Source organism: Natator depressus, chromosome 6 (genome assembly GCF_965152275.1).
Source record: "Natator depressus isolate rNatDep1 chromosome 6, rNatDep2.hap1, whole genome shotgun sequence".
In the NCBI taxonomy this organism is placed as follows: Eukaryota; Metazoa; Chordata; order Testudines; family Cheloniidae; genus Natator; species Natator depressus.
Genome location: NC_134239.1, coordinates 41,628,853 through 41,653,767, shown reverse-complemented (window position 1 = coordinate 41,653,767; position 24,915 = coordinate 41,628,853). Strand labels below are relative to the sequence as shown.

Below are 24,915 nucleotides of genomic sequence, written 5' to 3'. Positions count from 1 at the left end.
GGGTGAACAGCCACTTTTGCAGGCACAATCAGTTTTGTGTAGAAAAGTGAATGTGAAAACAATTGAGCTCAGAGATGGGGAACATTTTGCCCTTGTGGTCTTTTTTCCCATTGTTGCATTGAAGAGTGGGGAGGAGGGACGTTATCGAGATAATTCGCATCAATACAAAGGATAGATATGTGTATGAGTGGGCAGACTCTAGTAGCAATGTTCACTTTGAATTCTTAGTGTACGATTGTCTGTGAAGGAGGGGGAGGCAGTTGTTCTAAGGTCACATGGTAACAGTATTCTCTTCTTCCAAAACAAACTATAACTGGAAATATTTGTTCAGAATTCCACTCTCTCTAATGCGGTGTTCACTTGTGGTACAGGCCCTCCAGGTCTAAATATCTACTGTAGATTCAGGTAACTAAACTAATGTTAGTGTACGGGAGAAATTAATATTCCTGATATAGAGAAAATAAGTGAATATGGAATATTTTGAAATATAATGAATTAACAGCATTCTTACAGTGTTGTAACCTTTGTTCCATTCCCCCCATCACCAGCCTACCAATTCTTTCCTGTTGCTTTTCTTCTGTTGGTTCTATATGAACAATTAAAATATCAAAAAATTATATATTCCTTACAAATGAGATGAGAACTTATACAAAGAACAAAAAAGAGAATTCAATGAGCTATTTTTCAATAGACATTGGAACAAAAAAAGGAACATGTGCTATTTAACATGAGGAGACCAGACATTTGTTAAGTGTTTTCGTTTTATTTTTTGCCTTTATGCATGATTTATCTTATAGCCTTGTCCTCAAATAACCATTTAACTAAAATGACACAATTTTGTAGCCAGTGATCCATGACATTAAATATTTGGAAAAGCTACTGATTCACTGAACTGAAAAAAATTAAATATGTTAAGGCATAGCTTCAAAATAGAATTTTATTTATTGTAAATTATATTTGATCTAACATTTTTTTTTTATTTTTTTTTTTTTTTTTTTTACTATTTAAAGTACAAAAACCAGGTACATCTATAATAAAGCATTCAATTTATTTGTGATTAGTCTGTAACTAAACAGTGGTCCCGTTTTTTAAATGTAGCCAGATGTAGTGTTAAATAAAAGCAGCTTGCACCTAAAGCATTTCCCCTTGTTTCCATGTCGTATTCCTCTGCATGTACCTCTTTCTGTTTGTATTAGTCATTCTCCCTAGGTAAATTGTCCATAAGACCCATGATTCCATTAGCAAATTATCCAGAAAATGTTGTCAGTGCACATTGTGACATTTTGTGCCACTGGTGGATTTGCTGCTATTCCAGTGGTCTAATTAACCTGGCAGTTATCTCCTGTACCCAACATTGTCATCTCGTTTTCCTGGGTTCAGACCTCCTCCTCCCCCCCACCTTTAAATGAATATCAGATTTACTATTGATTTGTCCGCCCCCCCCTTTTTTCCCCCTTCCTTTTGATTGGCAGTATCATCCAGACAAACAGAGCGCAGATGTGCCAGCAGGAGAAGTGGAGGAGCGTGTGCAGAGGTTCATCGAAATTGATCAAGCGTGGAAAATTCTAGGGAACGAAGAGACAAAAAAAGAGTATGACCTACAGCGCCGTGGTAGGTTCCTGCCGAGGAGAGCTGGCTGTAGTGGCAAAGTAGTGGCAACAGCTCTTAAATGCAGGGGCTGGAATAGTAGTTAGATAGTATTTTTAAAAGCTTTTTGTTTCTGAACCAAATGTTTTATTTGCTCTTATCCTGCTTTCATATTCGGATATGTTATTGATACTGATAAATACACATACATTAACCAGTAAAACCATTGAATTACTTCCAGTGAGGCATTAGGTAGTGGTACTTCTAATCATTTTAATAAATATGGAATTTAGACTGTAATTATGTAATTTAGCCATTCTTATCATTGCAGCAGTTTCAGTAAATTTTCTTAACTACTTCAAGTTATGGCCAGCACTATATTTTGTTGAAGCAGTTTAGATATAGGTAGTGAGTAATTTATGTCTAAGATACAGTATATCATATGGCTTTATAAACACTTCAGACTTATTAAGGCACATTCTTTTTTGGGTGTGTGTATTTTAGGATAGCTTTCATAAATAATCTCTAGTACAATTACTCTTTATGAAGCAGGTTTATAAATAATATTCCAGTAAAACACATTAACTAGGCAGCTCCAGCATGCATTTCTTTTTTACATCTCAGAAAATAGCTTCTTAAAACAGCGACAGGCTGTTGTGAGAAAGAAAGGGGGGAAATGTAGGTCAGGTCTGTCACACATGGGCTACCATTACATGAAGTGATAGGCTGTCTTTCTGTTCTGGCCTCAGGATAGGAGTCCCTCAGCCTTCCATTAGAACCTTCAATAAATGTATATCCACCCTACATGTTAATGGGGGGAGTCAATAATAGTGTATTGCCCCTGGGGAAAACACTCCGTCGCGCTCTGCAGTAACACACTCTGGTCCAGCATTGACATGTAGCCACCACCACTTTTCAATGTGTCTGATAAAAGTCCACTGTCTCTGCAGCTTATTGAATTCCCTTCCATTGTACATTGGCACACCATCAAACCTTTCTCTCTTGCACTGATTTTAACTCCCCTGCTGCAAAGGTTACCAGAACTTTGAGAAACAAAAGCTTAGTCATAGTAGCAGATACACATTATTGTAGGGTAAGAAGAAAGATACACAATGCATAGAAGTTTATTTTCAGCATGAATTTCTAATTATATTTAAATATATCACTTTCTCAGACTGTGTAAGTATTGAGGGGAAGGTAAAATTTTAAAAATAGCTGAACAAATAATTTTCAAACTCTATTTGTGGGTTTTTTTTTTTCATTTAAGCAGTATTATGATTACATTGAAATGACCTATTACCTCAGTGCTATCGGGGGGGGGGGGGGGAAGCCTGATTTAACTTCAGAATAGGAATTTCTCGTAAGTCTCATAACACTTCATTATGCTTTTAGATTTTTTACAGCACTCTTGTCACGCACTCTAATAACTACTGCATGCTTAGGTGTGATGAAATTAATAAGAGTTTTAGCTATAAATTTTTATTTTTATGTATGTGATGGGTTTAATTTAAAGCCTTAATGTGTACCACAGAATTTTAATATACTGGGCTCAATTCCACCAGTGCAGTCAGTGGAATTACATCAGGAATGAATATAGTATATTTCTGTCTTCCTGTGGTGGCAGTAGACACAGATTGCTTTTAAGTAGCTTTGTTTTTCAAGCATCTTCGCGTCAATTAAAGGTGTATTAATGTGTGCTGAGACTCTTGCATCCAAAGGAGTTATTCTAGAGAGTTATCTCAAGAGAATGTAAAGACACTTAAAAAAGGAAAACAAATTATACACTCTGAGATACTATCTTCTTTCTTTCTTTTCTTTCTTTTTCTCTTTCTTTCTCTTTTCCTTTTTCTTCCTTTCTTCCCTTCTTTCTTCCCTTTTCCTTCTCTTCTTCTTTTTTATTAAAAAAGGAAAACAAATTATACGCAACAGAATGGCAGTGAAATTGACTAGAATCAGTGATGAGCTGCCAAAATCTTAACAGCCGGTTCCTATAAAAAGTTCTGATTTAAGGGATGTGCCCCAGTATGTATTTTTTGTACCAACAGGGTTACCATACGTCCATATTTTCCTGGGAGGAATTTTTAAATTTTAAAAATTTAAATTTTAAAAATTCCTCCCGGACGGCGATTTAAGAACCAAAAAGCCTGACCTGTCTGGGAAAATACGGATGTATGTTAACCCTGCCTAAAGTTCTTTTTTAAAAAGATGGGCCTGAACTAGAAATGAGCTCCATTTCACATGTGTGGGTCCCCGCCACTCCCTGGGGGTTTGCTAGGGTGACCAGATATCCCAATTTTATAGGGACAGTCCCAATTTTGGGGTCTTTTTCTTATATAGGCTCCTATTATCCGCCACCCCCTGTCCTGATTTTTCATACTTGCTGTCTGGTCACCCTAGGGTGTACACATGTGTGGGTCCCAGCTGCTCCATGCCCCCCTCATTGAAGCAGGTGTGCAGGGTTACTGCCCTGGGAACTGCAGGGCATCAATGGACATGGGGCCAGCTGCAGACAGGGGCATGGGGCAGAGCTAGCTGGAAGCCGGGGGTGCGGGGCTCGCTGCGGGCAGGGCAGGGGGTGCGGAGCTGGCTGGAGACAGGAGGGCGTGGGGTTGGCTGGAGGCAAGGGGGTGTGGGGCTGGCTGGAGACAGGGCAGGGGCTGACTGGAGGTAGGAGCTGGCTGGAGACAGGGCAGGGGGGTGCAGGGCTGGCTGGAGACGGGTTGGCTGCGGGCAGGGCAGGGGGCGTGTGCGGCAAGGGCTGGCTGTGGGCAGGGGGTGCGGGGGCGGCTGGAGACGGGGTGGCTGGATACAGGGCAGGGGGTGCGGGGGCCGCTGGAGACGGGCTGGCTGGATACAGGGCAGGGGGTGCGGGGGTGGCTGGAGACGGGCTGGTGTGGGCAGGGCAGGGGGTGCGGTAGGGGCTGGCTGCAGGCAGGGGGTGGGGCAGGGGCTGGAGGCAGGGCAGGGGCTGGCTGGAGGCAGGGGGTGCGGGGGTGGCTGGAGGCAGGGGCTGGCTGCGGTCAGGGTGTGGGTACTCACGGGGAGAGCAGCAAGACGCAGCCCAGGCCCAGTAGAGCAGCTGGGGACCCACCAGGCAGCAGCGGGAGCCCCAGGGGAGCAGGAGCAGCAACAGGGCTCGTGCCCAGAGCTAGGTGGCAGCCCACATGGCTCCCACAGCGCAGCGCCACTGGCGGCCGGAGGAGGAATTACATCACTCCCCGGCCGGAGCCTATCAAAGCCTCAGTGCCCATCAAAGCCTCAGTGCCCCCTGCAGGGAAGTGGGTTAACAACCGGTTCTGAAACTGCTTCAAAATTTAACAACTGGTTTGTGCGATCCAGCTCCAGCTCACCACTGACTAGAATCCTGTTCTCTGAATTGCCAGTACAGCACACTTCAGAAATAATGATTCTGATCAATTTCATGGACACTTCTGCTCGGGCAGGAACAAAGGGGAAGAGCTATGAGGAAGAGTTTGGCTCAGATACTTATCCAAATTTATTTGGTCTGGAAATCTTACAAGAACTTCCTTTCTGTGTGCTTTGTGAAAATTTCACTAACTCCTTGTTTTGCCAGGTTGGAAATGAAATAAGAACTCCACTTTTTCATAATATTGAATCTTCCGCTTGTAATCCTTATCAAAAGCATGAAGGAGAAGGGAAAACGCACATTATGGTTTACCTATTAAAAAAGGAACTTCTTTCCAGGTCTGGTCTAAGATTTGTTCATTTCTGATCATAACTCCCCTTCCTAAAGATTCATATTCAATTAGTTTGAGTGGCTAATCTAAATTAGGCTAAAACTCCATTGAACATGCCAACTTCATATATAGTACAAATGCTCAAATCCAGCTGCTGTGGTGGTGGTAGTAGTTACCAAATGTCACCATTTGACTGGTGGTTTATGTGCAATGGGTTTGATTTCCATGGACATGTGTCTACATCACAACATATTTGTCATCCTTGAATTGTCCTGTATCCCTCTCAGAAGTTGCCCTTCCAAGTTAGGGTTTATGAACATTAGAGGAGCACACTTGCACTGCTGCCTTTGCTGTACCTATTCTATGTCTGAAGGCTTTAAGTCTCTAGGGATCTCTTTATGGTACTCTTTGTGTGCACTACATTCTCAAAACATTTGTTTTTAAACAAGGTGTAAAGGTGCGGGAAGTCCCAACACACACTCTTGTGGCCCAGTGTGGTGCTGCAGGTATGCCCCACCTTAATTTCCCCTGTTTTGGGAGAGAGTAGGTTCACTTTAACAGTCTTGGGGAAAGAAGCCAACACACACTAACAAAAAAGCCTTTGGTTAGGCTGGTCTCCTAGAGCCTGAGAGAAAACAACCACTATATACTGCAGCCTACATGGCTTCTACTACCCTCTCTCTCACTCAACTTCCTCTTCCTGTTTATATAATCCTAGGCCAAGGCAAGGCCTCCTTGATTAGGCTCTGGAGTGTCCCTTAAAGGAGTAATACACTCCTTCACACAGTGCAGAGCAGCATAAAAAGCAACAATATACAACAATTTCTATTTTTTTAATAGAAAAGCAATTCTGGAGAGTTCTTTTTTTCCCTTTTAACTTAAACAAGTTAGGCTCAGCCTCAAAGCTTCTAGCTTAATAAGTTCATGGAGGATATGTCTATCAATGGCTATTAGCCAGGATGGGCAGGGATGGTGTCCCTAGCCTCTGTTTGCTGGACTCTGGGAATGGGCAACAGGGAATGGATCACTTGATGATTACCTTACCTTAGGTTCTGTTTATTCCCTCTGGGTCACCTGGCATTGGTTGTTGTCGGAAGACAGGATACTGAGCTAGATGGACCTTTGGTCTGACCCAGTATGGCCGTTCTTATGTAAATATCTTAACTTACAAATGTCTACTCTTTGGAGTGGTAAGATTTTCACATAAATCTGTGCTCAGATTCAGACTCAATGACTTTGCTATAGCTCTGCAGTTGAGCAGGTAAGCTCCAAAACAATATTAAAGAGGATTTTTGAAAGCCTTTGTAAAATGTAAAGAAAAATGATTGAAATCCTATATTAACCAAGTTAGCCAAGTTTTCCTTATCTGGAAGGACTGGTGAAGTGCTCCGCTGTTGGAAGGATTCTTGAACATTGAGTTTAGGGCTTCCCAGATAACTGGAAAAAGTAGCTGGTTTTAAAATGTCCTCGTTTGCAATTTAGGGCTTCACCTACGGTATCATCACTTTTAAAACTTCAATACTGTCCCGGGGGTACTCTCACCCTCAGCTTCGGGCAAATCCCTTTGTGTGAGGTGGAAATACCATAGTGGTGGATGGAGATTTAGAAAGGGAATCCTACACTGGTCCAATTGTGAAGAAATGTAGAACATTTAAAGAATAAATAGTTTACCTTTCATTTTTTCTTCATCTTGTCACACGCTCATTTTAGTTAAGGATTTTTGAAAATGAGCACTCTTCCCTCATCCCAACTTTCTCTTCTCATCCTACATTGAAATCATAATGCTGCGTTTGACATCAGAATGTGGATGCAGAGCTGATTGCTACAAGAGCAGCATTACAACTTCACTGCAGGATCAAGCCGGAGAAGCAAGCGAGAAGTGCCTATAAAAATGCTTTTAATAGCTAGCACAAGTGGCAAAGAGAACTCTGACTAGCATATGACAAGAAAATAGAGATATTTTAATATGGTATATTTTTAGTTGTTCCCTAGTATGAGAATCCCTTTTTAAAAAAGCATAAGTAAAGCTCAAAAAAGCCTTTCAAAACCAAAATAAAGCTTCAAGCACAGCCACAATGTGGCAGGCCCTGTGGGACTCTCTGAAACCCTGCAGTTTGCCTGGCAGGTCTACCACTCTTTAAGTGACAGCAATGTACATTGTGTTTCTGGCTAAGGATCTTAAAATTGTGGAACTTCATGGGCACTTGGGGGATTGATAATGGGACACAGAGAGCCTTTTACCACTAGGTCATTCAAAATCCAGACCATGTTCATAGTGGCTGTAAATTAACCCATTGGTGGCTGATTAGCCTGTGTGCAATGAGTTAATCTCATTCTAGTCCCCAAAGCACAAGTAACTATTCACAGTGGTACCTTAAAGACTAACAGATTTATTTTGGCATAAGCTTTCGTGGGTAAAAAACCCCACTTCTTTATCTGAAGAAGTGGGGTTTTTTTACCCACGAAAGCTTATGCCAAAATAAATCTGTTAGTCTTTAAGGTACCACCGGACTCCTCATTGTTTTTGTGGATACAGACTAACACGGCTACTCCTTTAATATTCATAGTGGTGAGTCTTCCTAATAGTCGCAGTTTAGGTCAGATTGAATTGCCCCTAGAGACAGAACTAATTTCTCAGCCACAGAAATTATTTCTCCCTCCAGAACAGAATTATTACACATTAAAAGGACATTGTGGTGAAGCTTGTTTTTCCATTGCCTGTACGTACTTGTGAATAAACAGAAGGGAGACTTCTTTCTCCAAGTTTGGCAGTGGAGTCAGCCTTGCAAGGTGCTGAGCACTCCCGCCCTGACCTAGCAAATCACTAGGCACATGCTTAATTTTGAACTCTTGCATAGTTCCCTTAAAGTCAGGGGGTTCACACATATGCTTGAAATTAAGCACATACTTAAATGTTTTCCTAGATCAGGGTCAGAGTGCTCAGTGCTTTGTAGGATTGAGTCCTGCATTTTTCAAGCAATTTTATAAGGTTTTGCAAGTTAGTCTTTATATCCATAATTAAAATACAAATTGTTTTCATTTTTTTGTTAGCTTGGAAGCTTAAAAAGGGTAACTTTTAATAAATTAAATTGGCTAAGGATCGGTGGGTGGAATGTTCAAAGGGACCTATATCCCAGCCTCTAGTGCTTTATGAATTAGTGTCCAGGTTGCAACTTGAAAGCTTGACCAAATATCTGCTTATAATGTGAAAATATTTACTTGCTACACATCAGAGGCAATGAAGGAGAGCAGCGTTGTTACCTCTTACATCATAGCACTGTATTAAACTATAGTAGTTTTGTTTAAAAGTAAATATTTAAGAAACAGTGTTTTATCAAAAACATGGGATATTGCTTTTAGGAACAGTTCTCAACTCTCACCCTGCTTTCCTCAAAACTTTTACTGAAATCATATTTATGTATTTTTGTAACACTTCCTAATGTTTGTTTTTAAATTCAACAGACTGCTGGTTAGTAAAAAAAAAAAACCATAGCAGTACTTGAAAAAGAATAAATATATGGTGTACTAAAAATAAAACAACACACAAACCTCCACCTCTAGCAGTACCAAAGTTTTGAATACCAATGTGACTTATTTTTAAGTTTGTGTGATTATTGAGGCCTGCTAGGTATTTCACACTGTATTCAGTCTGGCAATGTATAAGCTGTACCTTTTTTCTTTATAACTTAACTGTAGTTATAAAAAGTTCAAACACTTCCCAGAACACTGATCATTGAGTATGCATATTTTAACTGTTCTTAGTAGTCTAAAAAGATTGGATTTTCATTTATCATTTGTTTAAAAAACCAAAATATTTATTGTATCCTTAAGCAAAGCTTAAAAACCTTTCCTCCTTTAAATTTCGTGAATGACCCAGCAAGAGCTCTAGTAAAGCTTTACTGAACCAAGCTGCTAATAGTTATTTGATGTTATTCTGCGGCCTTAAAGAATCTCAGTAGATTTTCCTTTTAATCTCCTTGAATTGCAGGCTCATAAACCTCTCTGATGAGCCTGCCAGTGTTTTCTTAGATCCTACAGTCGAGACAATGGATCTGCAGAATCCTTTCACCTCTTGTTGTCAGAAAAATGCAATAGAACACAAGGTCATGGGGCCTGTACTTCTAAAGATTTAATGACTGTTTTCAAGTAACTGTGGAAAACCAGAACATCTTATTTTCTATCTGCGTTCAGGAATGTATCTCAAAGTATACAGATCTAAACAACTTGAGGAGTCAAATGTATATACGTATCTATTTAAGCATACAAAACATAGAGCTGACCTCTGATATGAATACCAGTCTAAATAATCTTTATATCTCCCAAGTCCATAAAAACCAGCTCTCATCAAAACAACCAGTAGCTGTGGAGAGTTGTAAGATGCAAGCTAAAGTACAGTTAAAATAATAAAGAAGGGCACACAGCTATTATTAAGTAACACAGACTCTGTGGATATTGCAAGATTAGTAATCTTGCAGACAAATTTTCAAACCTCAGATCAGCCTTCATTTTCTATAATTAATAACTTGCCAAGTCCAAAAATCCATTTATGCTGTGTTAAAACATTTTAGATTGGATAATATGTTGAACAGGGAAATTTAGAGATTAAATTAGCGTTGTTCAATTTTGAAAAAGAAATGTTTGCTGTTAGAAGCAGACAAGCAAATAACTGTAGCATATAAAATAAAGTGATAGCATGTGTATTGGGTTGTATGTTATGCTTGAAGGCTTTACAGAGAGACCATGTTAATTGAAAATTAACTTTTTGGAAGATAACCTGATTATCAAATCATTATTAAAGCTAATTACAGGTCAAGCATCATATTATGAAAGACTTGTAATGATAATGGGTCAAATTATTTCCTGCTGTAACTCCACTGACTTCAGTGGAAGTACACTGAGGATGAATTTGGCCCATGAAGTTTTTTAATTACAGTTGCAGCAGTGGACAGGAAATGCATAGTTGAAATTCTAAACATCAGGCTCCCTCCTATAGGGTATCTGAGTTAGAGGGACTCCTAGTGGCCTCATTTCCTCAGTCTCCTGCCCATTCCAAAGTCAACAAAGGTATTGTAGGAAGCATAGTGGGGATTGTGAGAGAAACACTGTTCCCCCCACGTCACTGTTTCTCCCTTGGTTTGCCCTATCCATGCTTGTGTGTTGAAATCCCCTTCATGGTGGCATGTGCCCCCTCTCTCCCTCATGCATGCTACCTCTGAAGTACTACCTCCATTCACACAGCTGTTTGTATGAGAAACTTGTCCTGACATAGAGCACTCCTTTGTGAAATCTGTGAAGGGTGGCCTGTTTTTTCAGCCCAATTTATGTCTCCCTCTTCAAGAGAAGCTGGGAAATGGTGGGACCTCCACAGCCTAAAGTAACTTTTTTTCCTCTGCCTGCTCACTACACTGCAGAGGGGAAGTTGGACCTATCCTGCCCACTGAAACTTTCTCCCCTTTCCTCACAAGTTTCTCTTTCTCTCGTCCCACCTCTGAAGAGGAAGAGTCCTCATAGTAAGTCATCTTCCTGTCCCATGAAACAGAAGAAGAAAGTAGATAGGTGGTCTTTTCTCCCAAGTTACTACAGCAGGGATCAGGAGAGAAGAGACTGATGGAGACTTTTTCTCTTTGGTGCTGCCAAAAATATTCATGGTTTCCATTATAATAAATGCTTTTTGACTACAAGTCTGTAAATTGGATTGAGCAGAACCCAAGTAATGTTAAAATATACTTCACATGAATTAAGACAATACTGAACTTCCATTTTATGTTGGACATTTTAGTTTAGACACATTACAGTTTTTGAGTAGGTGGAAGAGAATGAGCAAAGGCATGCTCATTGCCAGTGTGTGTGACTAGTTCTAGCTAAAAGCACTACCCTAGATCTTATTTGGCTAATCTGTTGTCAGAGCAAAGACAACAGTAACTGAACATGAGCTCTCAATGTGATGCTGTGTCCAAAAGACCTAGTGTGATCCTGGGATGCATAAATGAGAATCTCAAGTAGTAGTACAGAGGGTTTTTTTACCTCTGTATTTGGCAATGGTGTGACCACAGCTGGAATAGTGTGTTTAGTTCTGGTGCGCACAGTTCAATAAGGATGTTCAGAGAGGGTTCAGAGAAGGGTTCAGAGAATTGGAGAGGGTTCAGAGAAGAGCCACAAGAACAATTAAAGGAATAGAAAATATGCCTTATAGTGATAGACTCAAAGAGCTGAATCTGTTTATCTTAACAAAGAGAAGGTTAAGGAGTGACTTGATTTCAGTCTGTAAGTCTCTACATGGGGAACAAATATTTAATAATGGGTGCTTTAATCTAGCAGAGAAAGGTGTAACAATCCAATGGCTGGAAGATGAAGCTAGACAAATTCAGACTGGAAATAAGGTGTAAATTTTTGACAGAGGGTAAATTACCCATTGGAACAATTTACTAAGGATTCTCCATGACTGACCATTTTAAAATCAAGATTGGATGGATACCTAGCACACTCATGGGATTACTTTGAAGAAGTTCTGTGGCCTGTGTTATACAGGAGGTCACACTAGATGATCACAATGATCCTTGTTAGCCTGAGAATCTATGACTCTCTGAATAAGATTGATTGATTGACAGCTGTATCTTTCAGTTATCTTTTTCCTTCATACCCTTTTGTCTGTCTCTTTTAGTAGTAGCAAAGTGTTAGCAGTGTGTGGGTTAATTTTATTTTAATCTGTACCTCTTTAATGTACTGTATATATTTGGGATAGGCTAGGTCAAGGAGGTTTTATTGATCCTTTCATTATCTCAGAGTTCTTGGATTTGTTTTAATTGCCTTCATTTAGTCTAATGTAGATATTATTTCAGGTAAAATTACAATCACAATTTAGTTGCAAAAGAAAGTATAAAACTGGCCTGTGTTCTAGGCTAACTGGCTGTTAATTAATTAATTGCATTTTTTAAAAAGAATAATTCTTAATGTCTAGTATTAATTACCTTTTCCACTAATATATAAGGGCAAGTTAAAATAAGTGTTTCATTTCACTACTAATAAATTAATATTTGCTAACTGCTGTGTTATGTGTGTAAGACTGACACCAAGATGGTAGATCCACAATAAAAAACAACAACTTTTGTTCTAAGATATTCTTTTGGATGATCAAATGTTAACCATAGAGAAATTTCTGACTTCTGGTTGATAGGGTCATGCATATATAATTGGTTCATATGTTCCCTTGCTACAACAATATAATATACCACCGGAGTCGGGATTGATTTAAGTCACCAATTTAAATCATGATTTAAATCAGCAAGCAGGAAACCATTATTTAAATCATCCATTTAATCTTGTTTTACATTTATATTTTTTTAAATTATTTTCTTAAAGAAAGGTTCATTCTCACTAGTCTCACATATAATCACTAACACATACCCTTTACACTAAATTTGATAATTCTTTTTGCTAACCATGAGGATATACACATGTATTTAAGCAATTCTTTGGATTAACATACATTTATTCAGATTCCTATTTTTATGATTGTATATTAAGTTTGAAAATGAATGACACTTTTATTTACTAGATAATTTAATATTTATCCATATTTGTGTCAAGCTGCACTTGGATGGAAATTGTATTTCAATTAAAATGCACAAAACCAGCATTTTATAAATTTTTATTAATTAAATAAAATAACGTTAAATGTGCTGGATACATAAAGAAAAAAAGGTAGTTTTTTCAAAACATGTTCTGCATTTAAAATTGATTTTATTAAACTAAGTATTATCTGTAATAAATATATTGAACTGATACTTTTTCTATACACCATGTCCTTCAAGGCTTTAGAACTAAAAGATCTCATTCTCTTGCACTTCATTTTTATTCATATATTGGTAGAGGAAAACAAGCTTGCTTTCTTTTTCAACTCCCAATCAGTTTCTCGACTTGGAATGAACTAGTCATTGAACTGAACTAGTTGAATGAACTGAAATGAATAAACTGTTTTTTCTGTAACTGCAGAAGAGGTTACTGCTGTCAAAAGTTGGTTTAGTACTTCAACAAACTCTAAGCCCAGGTGCTTAGCCTGTGACTTCATTTCACTGGTTTGACTTTCTTTAAAACTTTGGCAACAAATGTACTGCTTGAATATTATTTTTTAATTTAATTTAAATTATTTTAATACATTATAGTAAGTTTAGGCCTTAATATATGTTGTCATGATTTCAAATTTAATTTTAAAGTTTTTTAAATTGATTTTTATCCACTCTACATACTACTGTGCTGTCTAATTAAGAATCCTAATTATGAATGGCTTGCTTTATACAGTTAATGTTTGAAGTTGACTTATGTAATAGTTCTATATATTCTAAATTTTTTAGAAAATTTCTCTCATATCACAAGCCTTAATACTATTTTATAGAAAATGGACACTAGACTAGATTTAGCCTGTTAATAATCTACAGGGAAAGGTGCAAATTACTTTGTTATATAGTCGCCTCATCTAATTGCATACGGGGGGGGGGCGAGTGTTTAAATTACTAATAAAACAGTCTACATGCATATCAATCTTACCTAAGGTCCAGGTAGGCCTACTTTATCCCAGACAGCTCCACCCCAGATGACTGGGTTTCAGTCTGCTTCACAGTAGGGTCTGAGTTTTTAACCACCCCATAGTTCTTTTTTAGTTTCCTACCTGGCTTCTCTTTTCCTATGGATACAGTTGTATTTAGCTGGGATTAAGGTAAAACTTCAAAATGAATGACACCTGCATTGTCCCTTAAGTATCTGTAAATGGGACTATTGGATGCTGAGGTGTGCTTTCCTGCATAGTAAGCTCCGCTCCTGCTGGAAATAACCCTTTGTAATCCTATAGCAGACAAAACTTATAAATATTTATAAAATATTACAAGTGTTTGTATGTCCATCACACCAAGTGTATATATGGTGGATGGTATATAGGACAGAGGGATACTTCCACAGTACCAGATGCACTCCACCTTATAGCTGTAACTTTCCACAGTTTTCTACCTCATAAGTGCTGCAGCCTGCCAATAGGCCTGCCCTGCCTCTCTCATGTCTCTTTAGGAACACTTTCTTGCTCTTCTTTCCAAAGGTAGCGGGCCTGCTAACTGAAGCACCCACCGAGTGGAGGAAACTATGCTTATTCAGCAATAATGGCGTAATCTGACTAGTGCCTAACTATGTTTGTAGTCATCTTCCTGCTCCTTATCATGTCTACTGCCAGTGGCTTAGACTTTATATTCCTGCCAAGCAGGTCCTGCTAGTCATACGTTTTCCCTCTCCCTCCCTCCCTCCCAGTCACTCTATGTCTAACGCACAGACACCATGGGCACTTATGCGCCACACTGCTCCTGGATCTGCTTTATCTCCCTCTCCTGGCAAAGGTTTTCCTGCGCCATGGTATCCTGATGTACCTCAATGACGTCTTCTCCATGGACAGTTTGCCCTTAGTCCCTGGATTCTTCCCTCAGTAGCCCCTTTCACTGACTTCTTTAAGCTGTTATCCTCAGTTTCTCTCATCCAAATAGAAGGGCAAAAAGTCCTGAGAAAAAGGATAGGCCAAGTCCTCCTCCATTTCAGAGGATGGTGAAATACTCTGCTTCCATTGAGGAACATAATATAAATGCACAAAGTCATACAGTGCCCTGAAGAGAAACCTACCTATATGACCAGGAAGGCGAGTAGATGCATTGCCCAAACTGGTTGCCCAAGTTATTAAAGACCCTGAAACTCAAGAGAGCCCCAGGCTTATTCATTGAATAGGAATCTGAAATCCACCATTTAAGAGGGATTATGTTGTTTTAGCTGCAGCTCTGTGACAGGCCATGTCCTATGTTGTAACCACTAGAGGCCTTGGGCAAACTGCATATATTAAATCTAAGTAGGCTGGGAAAGTATAAAAAGTAGTTAAGGGTCTTTGTTCTTCCAATATGATGTGTCAAATTGCATTCCATTCCATGCTGTACTTCATCATTGCTAAATGTGGATCTGTGAGCATCAGAATATCTAAATCTCACTTGGTACAGGCCAAGACTATCATTCTAAAGCTGTTTAGAGAGATCCTGTATATCATAAAAGAATGTCTGGACCTCAGCAAACTTTGCCTCTCCCTAGATAAGGTGGTTAATTCTGGGTCCTCCTTTCAGAAGCCAAAGAGTAAGCAGGGACCTAGCATTTTGGCCCCAGAAAAGTAGCTACATCAGTTATTCTGGGCATTTATACCATGCTTGTCACAATGGTAGCTAAACTTAACAATGAAAGCTTGCCTGTTTAAACCTCCCTTCCATCCTGAGTGGATGACTTATTTAAATCAGTATCCTGCCCTTCAATGTTTTCTTAAGCTTTTGGGAGCATCTTTGGGGTATTGTGAGGTATTCCCAGCCTTATAACAGAGACATGGGCACCGCACCAAAACCATTTTAGAGAAATGCCTCTTTGACCACATTCATGAATGGGACGTCCAGTGACTTGACTGGTGAACTGTGCATACATGGGACTACCAACGTCTAGGTAAGAAACCAAATAGTTCTCTTTTCAATTTATCAGAACTGAACATGTATCACTACTTTCTTTTAGAAGATGATCTAATGCAAACATGGCCATTGGATGCTCAAATTTATCTTGAAGACATGTCCTGGAATAAGGGTATGAATGTTTCACTTTTTTATATGGGGAGAGGAGGGATGGGATAGCTAACAGACTTGGCTAGAGTCATCCTGGCTGCTTCCTCAGGGCAGGTCTACACTACCACTTAAGTTGATCTAACTTACATAGCTCAGGTTGAAAAAGCCCCCCCTCGCCCCGAGCGATACAAGTTTCATGCTGTCCACACTGGGGCTATGTCAGCAGGAAACACTCTCCCACCAACATAGCTTATATTTTTTGCCAAGGTGGAGTAATTATGCCGACAGGAGAGCATTCTCCTGTCAGCATAGCGCGTCTCCACCAGATGCGCTACAGTGGCGCAGCAGCATTGGTGCATCTGCACCAATGTAACACTGAAGTGTAGACGTGCCCTCAGTCTTTGAGCCTCTCTCAGCTTTTTAATGGGCCTTGACTGTGATGACTGGAAATGTTTGCTAAGTTTTCTATATCTCATTTGACATGTTGTTGTTCTGATTTATCTAAACTTCTGTATGTTGCTTGGCTTTCCCTTTGAAATTTGCTTCCTCCCCCTTCTTTTTTTGTTTTTGTTTTCTTTGCTGGTGTTTTGACTTTATTTAATTTTTGCTGGTCTATTCTTCATCATTGCCCACTATTTTTACTTTTTCTCATCAGTCTCATCCTCTCTCATCTTTATAAGTTATGCAAGTACCCTTCCTCAATGCTGTTAGATATAGATTTGGAATTGCCACTTGGCTTTCCATGGTAGTCAATATTTTTGCTCTCTTTTTGCTGTTTTCAGTGCTAGAGAAGACCCTTCCTTCCTCAGAGGAGCAAGTGGGATTGAATCCTTTGCTGTGACTGTTCTCACACATAAGATTTCCATTTTGTTAATGCTTCAGCTTTCTACTTCATTATAATTTGGGTTTTTTTATCATTTGACATATTTTATTTTTAAAAATCGTGGAAACTGTAACTTGCCTTCTCCCCTTTCCTCTGCTTTATGCTTCCCCTCTCTCCTCCAGCCTAACTTCAGAACTGTTTTTGAATCTTCATAATCTGCATTACTGAGGCCAATTATTAATCACAGAAAATTGTATTTACATTCTATCTGTTTTCACATAAGTGATTTCCAGACTTCTCCAAGATTCTTTGCATTCTGTCAGAATCCAGTCCTCCTTGCTCAGAGTTCACCACTGGTTCTCTGCAGATTCCTAGCACTAGTTCATTGGTGGGGATACACTTTTTAAAATTTGATTATTTGTTTTTCTTAATGAAAAGATTCCTCCTCCGCTAGACACAGGGAGCGCCGCATAGTCAATGAAACACTAGCCTTTTATGTTACAGATATAGCTATCTGAGGATGAAATAATGTTGCAGGAACTGTTGTATTCAGCCTCTACCTTTAACAGTGATAAGAGGTCCTTCATAAACTCTGCAGACTTATAACTTCCATCATCAGTTCAACAGTAAGATTGCATATCTCAGTCTTAAACAGGAACTTTGCCATGATGGCTTCAAACAATTTATTTGTGCTCAAGCACTAAGTTTTTAAATTGTTTGTTTCAACAGATGAACATTGTTATACACACTCATGCCGATGTGGTGGGAAGTATACTGTCTCCAGAAATGAAGCTGAAGAGGTTTCCTTGGTTTGCTGTGACACATGTTCATTAATTATAGAGATCCTTCGATGAAATAACAGTTGTCCCACTTGCACGTGTTGGTTTCATCCAGCTGAATATTCAGTGGACAGAATCGGTTAGTAAATGTGTTAGGGAAAAGATGTGCATTGCAAGTGCTAGCACCCTGTCACAGCTGAAAAGGAGGGCTTAAATCTATTTTCAAGTTTTAACCAGAAGATCTTAAAGTTACGAACAAAAGAGCTATAAGTGCTTCAGTTAATCAAACTAGACACATTTCTGTACTTAATAGAATGTGAACTGTCCTGTGAAAATGGTGCTTGTTCTGCCTTTTTTCATTGATTTGAAAACTGTCCTTTTCCTGCCCTATAAATGAGTGCTTTCATAATTTGTAATTAATTTATTTACATTCCATTTGCGGAAGTAGCACTGAGCTTTCTGGTCAAGATGGCACTCCTTTCTTCCTAAGATTATATCCGTTGTAGCTGGGGGACTACCTTCAGAATAGCTAAGTCTCACATTACCAGCAAAGATGACAAAGATGACTGCAGAATCTATGGGACTTCAGATTAATGATTATAAAACCAAAGCCATGCATGCCTCCTGTAAAATGGAAACAAATGACCTGCCAATGCTCCAAGTAGATAGCAATGACATTGAATAGGTGAATAGTTCTATCCATTTGGGTAGTCAGTTGACAGCAAGAAGTGCTGTATCTAAAAGTTGTCATGTTAGATTGGTTTTGCATTAATGGCATTTCACCATCTTCAGAGCTCTCTATTTGGGCAGCAGGATATGTGTGTTACAACTAAGAGTTCAATGCAGTAGTGATGACAGCTTTGTTGTATGGACAAGAAACATGCCATTAAAAACAACTGAGAAGAGAATACTAGACAGTTTTTAGTGTCAAAAGTTACAACATATTCTTAAAATCCATTAGTTTGATTTTTGCCACAAACTGGATGATCCTGGCAAGTTGCAACAGTTGAGAACAAGTTGACTGCATTGGTGGGGTTATGTCCAATGTAAAGAAGGAGGTACATTTTTACAGAAGTTTACAGAGCGGAGGTTGAAGAAAGCAGAGCATGAAGCTAACCATGAATGAGGTTGGAAGATACTATTGTGAGAGACTTAAGAAGCCTAAATCCTCCCATCCTGACTCTTGCTGAAGGAAGAAGACTTGCAAGGGACCATTCAAGATGGAAATCCACTCTATGTGCCACCACAGCTACATCATAGCCACATGAATCTGCTGCTGCTTATGCCCCACCACTCTCCTTAGTATTTTGTTCTGCTTAGCTTGGGTAGCCCCTGACTCAGCTTGCTGCCTTCTGTTAATCCCACTCTTAGGTGCTTAACTCTACCCATGCATTGTACAGGGAGATTGGGAGCCTAAAATTAGGCATTGTGATGCTGAGCCGAAATCCCCTGTGAAAATAAGGCCTGGTCTACATTGAGGGGGGGATCGATTTAAATTACGCAGCTTCACGTAGCTGAATTCGACAAATCTACTTACCCTGGTGTCTTCACTGTGGTAAGTCAACTGCTGACACTCCCCCGTCAACTTCGCCTGCGCCTCTCGCTCCAGTGGAGTACCTTCGACGGGAGAGCACTCAGCCATCGATTTATCGCGTCTACACTAGACGCGATAAATTGAACCCGCTGGATCGATCGCTGCCTGTCGATCTAGCTGGTAATGTAGACAAGCCCTAAGACGCTTTCTTGTGCATAAAGGGACTCGCCATGAATGGTTTAAGAAAGATGAATAACTTATTCTGTAATTACAACAGCATTTAATTTCCACAACTGACTTCAGCATATGTTTTGTTCTAGATGTTAATAAAGAGAGACTTAAGCTCAAAGAGTTTGATATCTTAGTCACAATGTTTAATTTTTTGTAAATACAAACACATTGTTTCATTCACTCAGTAAAAAAAGCTATTAAAGCATTGTAAGATAGTTAAGTAAACTGGCAGAATTCACTTATTAGTTCTCTTAATCATCCAAAAATCTGTGACCGTTGGGACTTGCACGCAGAAATCCCAAATCATTCAGAGGCCATATCTGTAAAATGAAATACGGTAAAAGTTAATCATTGATTAAAACTCTAATTTCAATGCAGAACTCACCCATTTATCCAAATGGCCTGAGGGACATCAGAAAGTTTCAGGTAACTGACCGGATAAGTAGAGTGCTATTTTGTGCTTCAGTTTCACTGATGTAGAAATGTGGGGACTGAAGGGAGTAATGCTGATGTTTGCTTAATACTTTGTACTTTATAAAAGAGTAAAATAACCCAACTTTACTGAGTTTATTAAAACACCAAAAATGTATTAAACTACTGTGGACAGAATTCTGAATTATCTTTTTTTAAAAACTGACTAATCACAGCCTGAGACACTGACTAATCAGAGCCTGAGACAGACATTGTCAGCTGCCCTTGCTGCTGAAACGGGATTAGGTCTCAGTAACTGCAAGTATCTGCTCAGAACCACTATACAAATACAAAACCATTGATTAGTGATAAGGCTAATTGAGATGTTAGTAGCGGGTGATTAACAGGGCTACATGGGGGAGATGCATGGCTTCAGATAACTAAGATGATTCAAAAAGAATGTGGATAAATGGAATTATACTGTATTTCCATACTCCCGGTCTTGTTTTATATACTTTACACTTCTCACCTTTTAATTCTTTAGTTGAGATGAGTATACCGTAATAGGAAGATTTCCTTCTTACTTATCAATCCTCTTTTTAATACCCTCCATATCTGACAGTCTGTATTATAGGGTAATATAGTAATAATTTTTTCCTGGTGGCTGGAGGCAGAACAAAGACTGATAGCCAGCCTGAGGCCAGGACCACCCTTCTGTGAGGAACCCAGAATGATTGCTTCCAAAGCTGAAAAATATTCACTGAATATATTAGTATAAGTCACCTAACTTGGACACATGAACCTCATAGCACAGCCTTAGGAAATTTATAATATGGGACAGCGGAGAAAAACAACTTCAGTTCTCAGACAAATGAATCCACGCTGGTTGGGCCAGAATGTCAGACATGGAGAGTATTACAAATAAAATTCACAGTTTTCCTTTCTCACCACATCCTGCCCCACCCTTGTGTCTGACAGTCCATTCTGTGGGATGTGGAAAGCATACTCAACTATGGGGGTGGGGGGAAGGGGCGATTCAGATGGTTTACGCAGGAACTGGGGCAGCACATTTTGCAGTACCCTTCTCCTGAATGCTGCATTTAAGGAAGAAGAGACATCAATGCTGTAATGCTTCATGAACAGGTGCACTGACGTTCCCATAGCTGCCTTACAGATTTCACATAAAGCACCAGAGCTTTCTGCCCAACAAGTTGCTGAATTCCTTGGAATAAGATGTGCGGTTATCCAGTGGATTTGTTCCAGATACTCTGTAGGCTTTAGTAATATGTGCTTTGCCCCATCTTTCAGTAGAGGATTTAGAGGCCTGCCTTTTATCTGAAAAGTAATATAAGTTCTGTGGACCTCCAATAAGTTTTCATGCTCTTGATTTAAAGTACTCTGCTTATATCCATTTCATGCCATTCAGTTTCGTTGGGAAGCCTAGGACTGGAGCAGAAAGAAGGCAAAGCTGGTTCTTGCAACCTGTGGAAAGGTGATTTCTTTTGCAATAAATAATGAGTCCATCCAAAGAATTGTTTTGTCCTTATGGAAAATGCATAGATGAGCCTTCATAGACAATGCTCTCAGTTCTGATATCCCTTTTCTAGCTGAGGTGACTGCTCCTAAGACCCATTTTGAGAAAGAGAAAGTAGGTCAAAACAATGTAGTGGTTCAAATGTTTGTTTTGTTAAGGCTCTAGGACAGGAAGCTATGTACCACAGGAGGACTAACGAAGGGTGGCACTAACTAGAAATCTTAGATTCCTTACCATTCAAAACATTCGCTGTGACAGCGAGCTGTATTGGGTTTAATACCCTTAGCCCACCCATCCTTTAGTACCTCTGAGATATCCTTTACTTTGGCTGTCTTGGTATTTAATGTCTTTTGTAGCATCAGTACTAGCGTTTGGGCCAAGTGATTGCATACCTTGTTGGCAGACATTTTCTGTGATGCCAGAAGAGTACACCCAACTGAGTATCCCAGACACCTCCGTTCTCCCCTTTCAGTTTCCACACGATTGGTTTTAGCAGCAGTTTTGGGTTCTGGATCAGATCCTGGCTTAGACTTCCTTCCCAAGTTGTTAGTTTCAAAGAGGGTTTATCAAGTCCAAGAACCAGAGGTTGCAGGACCAGTGAGGGGTGATCAGGCTCACTGTGGCTTGCTCCTTTAAAATCTTTTCTTACTGCCCTTGCCAGTACAGATACAGGAGGAAAGTTATAAAGTAAGCCTTATGAGCCTATTGCTTCCCCTTCTGGTTCTTGTCTCCTGGTCTGGTCTCCTTGTCTGGTTAATGTCACACCGTCTTTTCAGTTTTCTCTCAAGGTCAAGAGATCTGTGACTAAATCCCTAACTTTTTTGAGATCACCTGAACTGTTCATGGATTTACACTCTTCTCTCTCCTCCCCTTCACCCCCAGTCCAGGTCCATCCTCCTGAATCAGCATGCTGTTGCATTCTCCCTCCTTTATGTGGATGGCTTTCAGAGAGATGATGATGCTCTGATGAAATCAGTAGACTAATTGCTTCCTTATGGAGGGAGGAAGATTTCCTTTGTTGATTGACACAGATATAAGCAGCAGGTATAATAGGCTAGGGCAGGCTAAGCCTCCTCTGGCAAAGCTGCGGCCGCCAGACACTGGTTGTGGGGTTTGCAAGGGGAGTTTTTGCTTATTATTATGCGCCGTGCAGGTTCTGAGGCGACTGAGGAGGGGGTATTTGCTACTCAACTCCCTGGGTTCATCAGTAATCTTCCTGGACATAGGTCATTTTGATGGTGCCTGTATGACACTGATGCTGTGGCTGTTGATGGCCCGTAGCTCTAGCCACTTCATATTCCTCTTCTCCAAAATGGACCATGTCCCTTGGGCTACTCTGGGTGGCATTAGTGCTAATCATGAGTCTTACTGATTCTGAAACTAGGTACTCCTGTGGGAATCACAAAGGATGAGTCCAACACTTGAGGGAGGAAGTGACTGACCTTAGATCAGTGATTCTCAGATCCTGAATGGTTGCAATTTCTTTTCGATAAGACTAATCCTAGACATCTCCTAGGTATCCAGCATCATTCCTAAATGCAGAAGTCCTTGAGATGGTTGGAAGTGCCTCCTCTCTATGTTTACAGAAACCCATGATCGTGTAAGTCTTCACTGGATCCTGAAGGACAATCTGATAGAGATACATGTGTATCCTCTTTCTGACAGTGGCTGTTAAGCCCATCAGAATCTTGTGTGATGACCTTTGGGGTAGTCACTAGTCCAAATCAGAGATTTCTGTCCAGAAAATACTTCCCATTGTAATAGAGCACAGACATTTTCAGTGAATCTTCCTGATTGGCACATGAAGATAAACCACTTCGAAGTCTGTTGAAGTCATGAAATCCTGGGTGACAGAGCAGCAATGACAGATTTAGGATTTCCATCCAAACTTGAGAGATTTGTTGAGAGACTTAAGATCTAAGATGACTCTTGTGTTCCTATTCTTCTTTGGGACAAAAAAAGAATAAAATACACACCACAGAATCTGTCTGGCCGATCCTGATTCTATGGTTCAAATGCTGAGACCCGGTAGAACTGTCCCTAGTATCCATTTGCCTGATGTAGGTGTCTGCTGTAAGTGGACAAACTTCTGAAGCCTCCTCCTTTCCCCCCTACTCCATCCCAAGATGAGAGGTAGTGTTGGATGTGGGGCACAGAGTCAGGTAGATGATTTATGGTTTGATGCAGGTCTTCCAGAAGATCACTCTTTGAAGTTTCTTGATCTACTGAAATGGGACCATCTCCGTCTTCCAGATATGAAGTCTCTATGGATTTCTTGTGGGCTGGTAAGCATAAACCGAAGACATGTGCCAGAGAAAAGTTCTACAGATCTCCTCAGGTCAATGACATGGAAAAGACTTTCTTCTCACCTGCTTCTGTTCTCCCCCCACCACCACCATGTCCTCACCAAACGTCTTGCCCCCTAATTACTTAGCAGAGATCATAAGGTGTTTTACTTGCATATTTACTTTCCAGAGATGGAGCCAGAGGTGTCTTTGGGCTACCAGATTAGATGCCATGGAGCAAGCTGTCAATCTAAGGGAATCCAGAGAAGCATGTGCTACAAGAGAAACTGCTAATCAGATCTTATTTCTATTTGGTTTCAGTTCAAACTTGCCTTCAGTTTTTTTATGTTGATCCTGGCCTGATTGGGTCATACAGTCTATCCATGCTAGACTCACCCATGGCTGTCCCTGAGGCAGTTAGTGTCTTTTACTAATGTAGTAGCTGCTGCACCCACATTTGGTAGAATGACCAAATATTTCTTGTCCTTGGGTAAAGAATAGAATCTCTGCATTTTTCTGTGTAGGATGCTTAGCTTTGCTTGGGAGCCCATTAAACCTCGATTACTTCATCAAACACTGGGGATAATGGAATACATAATTCTTTCTTTGCTTTAGTTGGAAAATAGTTCTGAGATGCTTTTCTGTTTTTTTTTCTGGGATTGGTGGCTCCTGGAGTGTTTCATAGAGTGAGTAGGATGAAACAGGTTTGCTCCAGCAGGCAATCTGGCTCAAAAACCCTCTGCCAATAGAGAGGGGTTTAAAAAAAAAAAAAAAAAGATTTACGTCAGTTTTCCATGAGTCTCCAGTTAGTCTAATTCAGATGATTTTGGTTGTCGTGTCCTGAAAGGCTCTGCTACAAAGGGGAGATCCTTGGTCTGCCTTCTGCCCAGGAATGGAGGCAAAGAAGTCTGGGGTTCTCCAGAGAGGCACTCTCCAGGCCCTAGGCAGGCTGTTAATCTTTGTTTTGCCTTCAGCCAGCAGGGAGAGGTGGAATAACCCATAATACAGACTGTCTGACATGGAAGACAGGTGACTTTACACCAATCATGATTGCTCAAGACATGCATAGTTTTTTAAAAATAAACTATAGCAACTGAGTTTTGTTTGTTCTTTTTTAAAAGTAAAGAAGAAATGTTCTCTCAATAACTACAATGTGGTGTTATGCAGATTACTGTACACTGATTTATAGCTATAGCAGAGTTAGACATCTCATTAGTTTCCTAAAACATACACAGTGTTTTGAAGTATAAACTCACCCTTGCTTGTTACACACCATATGCTTTATTCTCATCAGCAGAACATTAATAATCATCAGTTGGCAAAAGGCCACCTCAGACTAGAAAATATAATACTAAGTGGCAGTTCTCTAATCCTGTCACAGTGACTGGAGATTTTTCAGTAAAATTATTAACACTAG

General features: G+C 39.9%; 2 protein-coding genes across 13 annotated transcripts in view; one reads left to right on the top strand and one right to left on the bottom strand.

Annotated features, from left to right (window-relative positions):
• The window catches only part of DNAJC24 (DnaJ heat shock protein family (Hsp40) member C24), a 68,467-nt gene extending 48,393 nt beyond the window's left edge, over positions 1–20,074 (top strand). Inside the window, exons 3-6 of one of the 5 annotated variants that reach the window (XR_012639878.1) lie at positions 1,473–1,611; positions 15,855–15,923; positions 17,454–17,642; positions 17,946–20,070. Coding sequence is in view for 4 of the 5 variants with exons in the window: in XM_074955152.1 (XP_074811253.1) it covers positions 1,473–1,611; positions 15,855–15,923; positions 17,454–17,578 (333 nt within the window). In the remaining variant the exon portion in view is untranslated. Of the gene's footprint in view, positions 1–1,472; positions 1,612–15,854; positions 15,924–17,453 lie in introns of all 5 variants that reach the window. The other 4 variants (XM_074955152.1, XM_074955149.1, XM_074955151.1 and 1 more) reach the window with 4 other exon arrangements.
• IMMP1L (inner mitochondrial membrane peptidase subunit 1) overlaps positions 19,362–24,915 on the bottom strand; it is a 71,569-nt gene continuing 66,015 nt past the window's right edge. For all 8 annotated transcript variants that reach the window (XM_074955141.1, XM_074955145.1, XM_074955148.1 and 5 more), the window contains one exon: positions 19,362–19,588. In XM_074955141.1, coding sequence (XP_074811242.1) covers positions 19,520–19,588 — 69 coding nt within the window. In that variant the 3' untranslated portion in view covers positions 19,362–19,519. The remainder of the gene's footprint in view (positions 19,589–24,915) is intronic.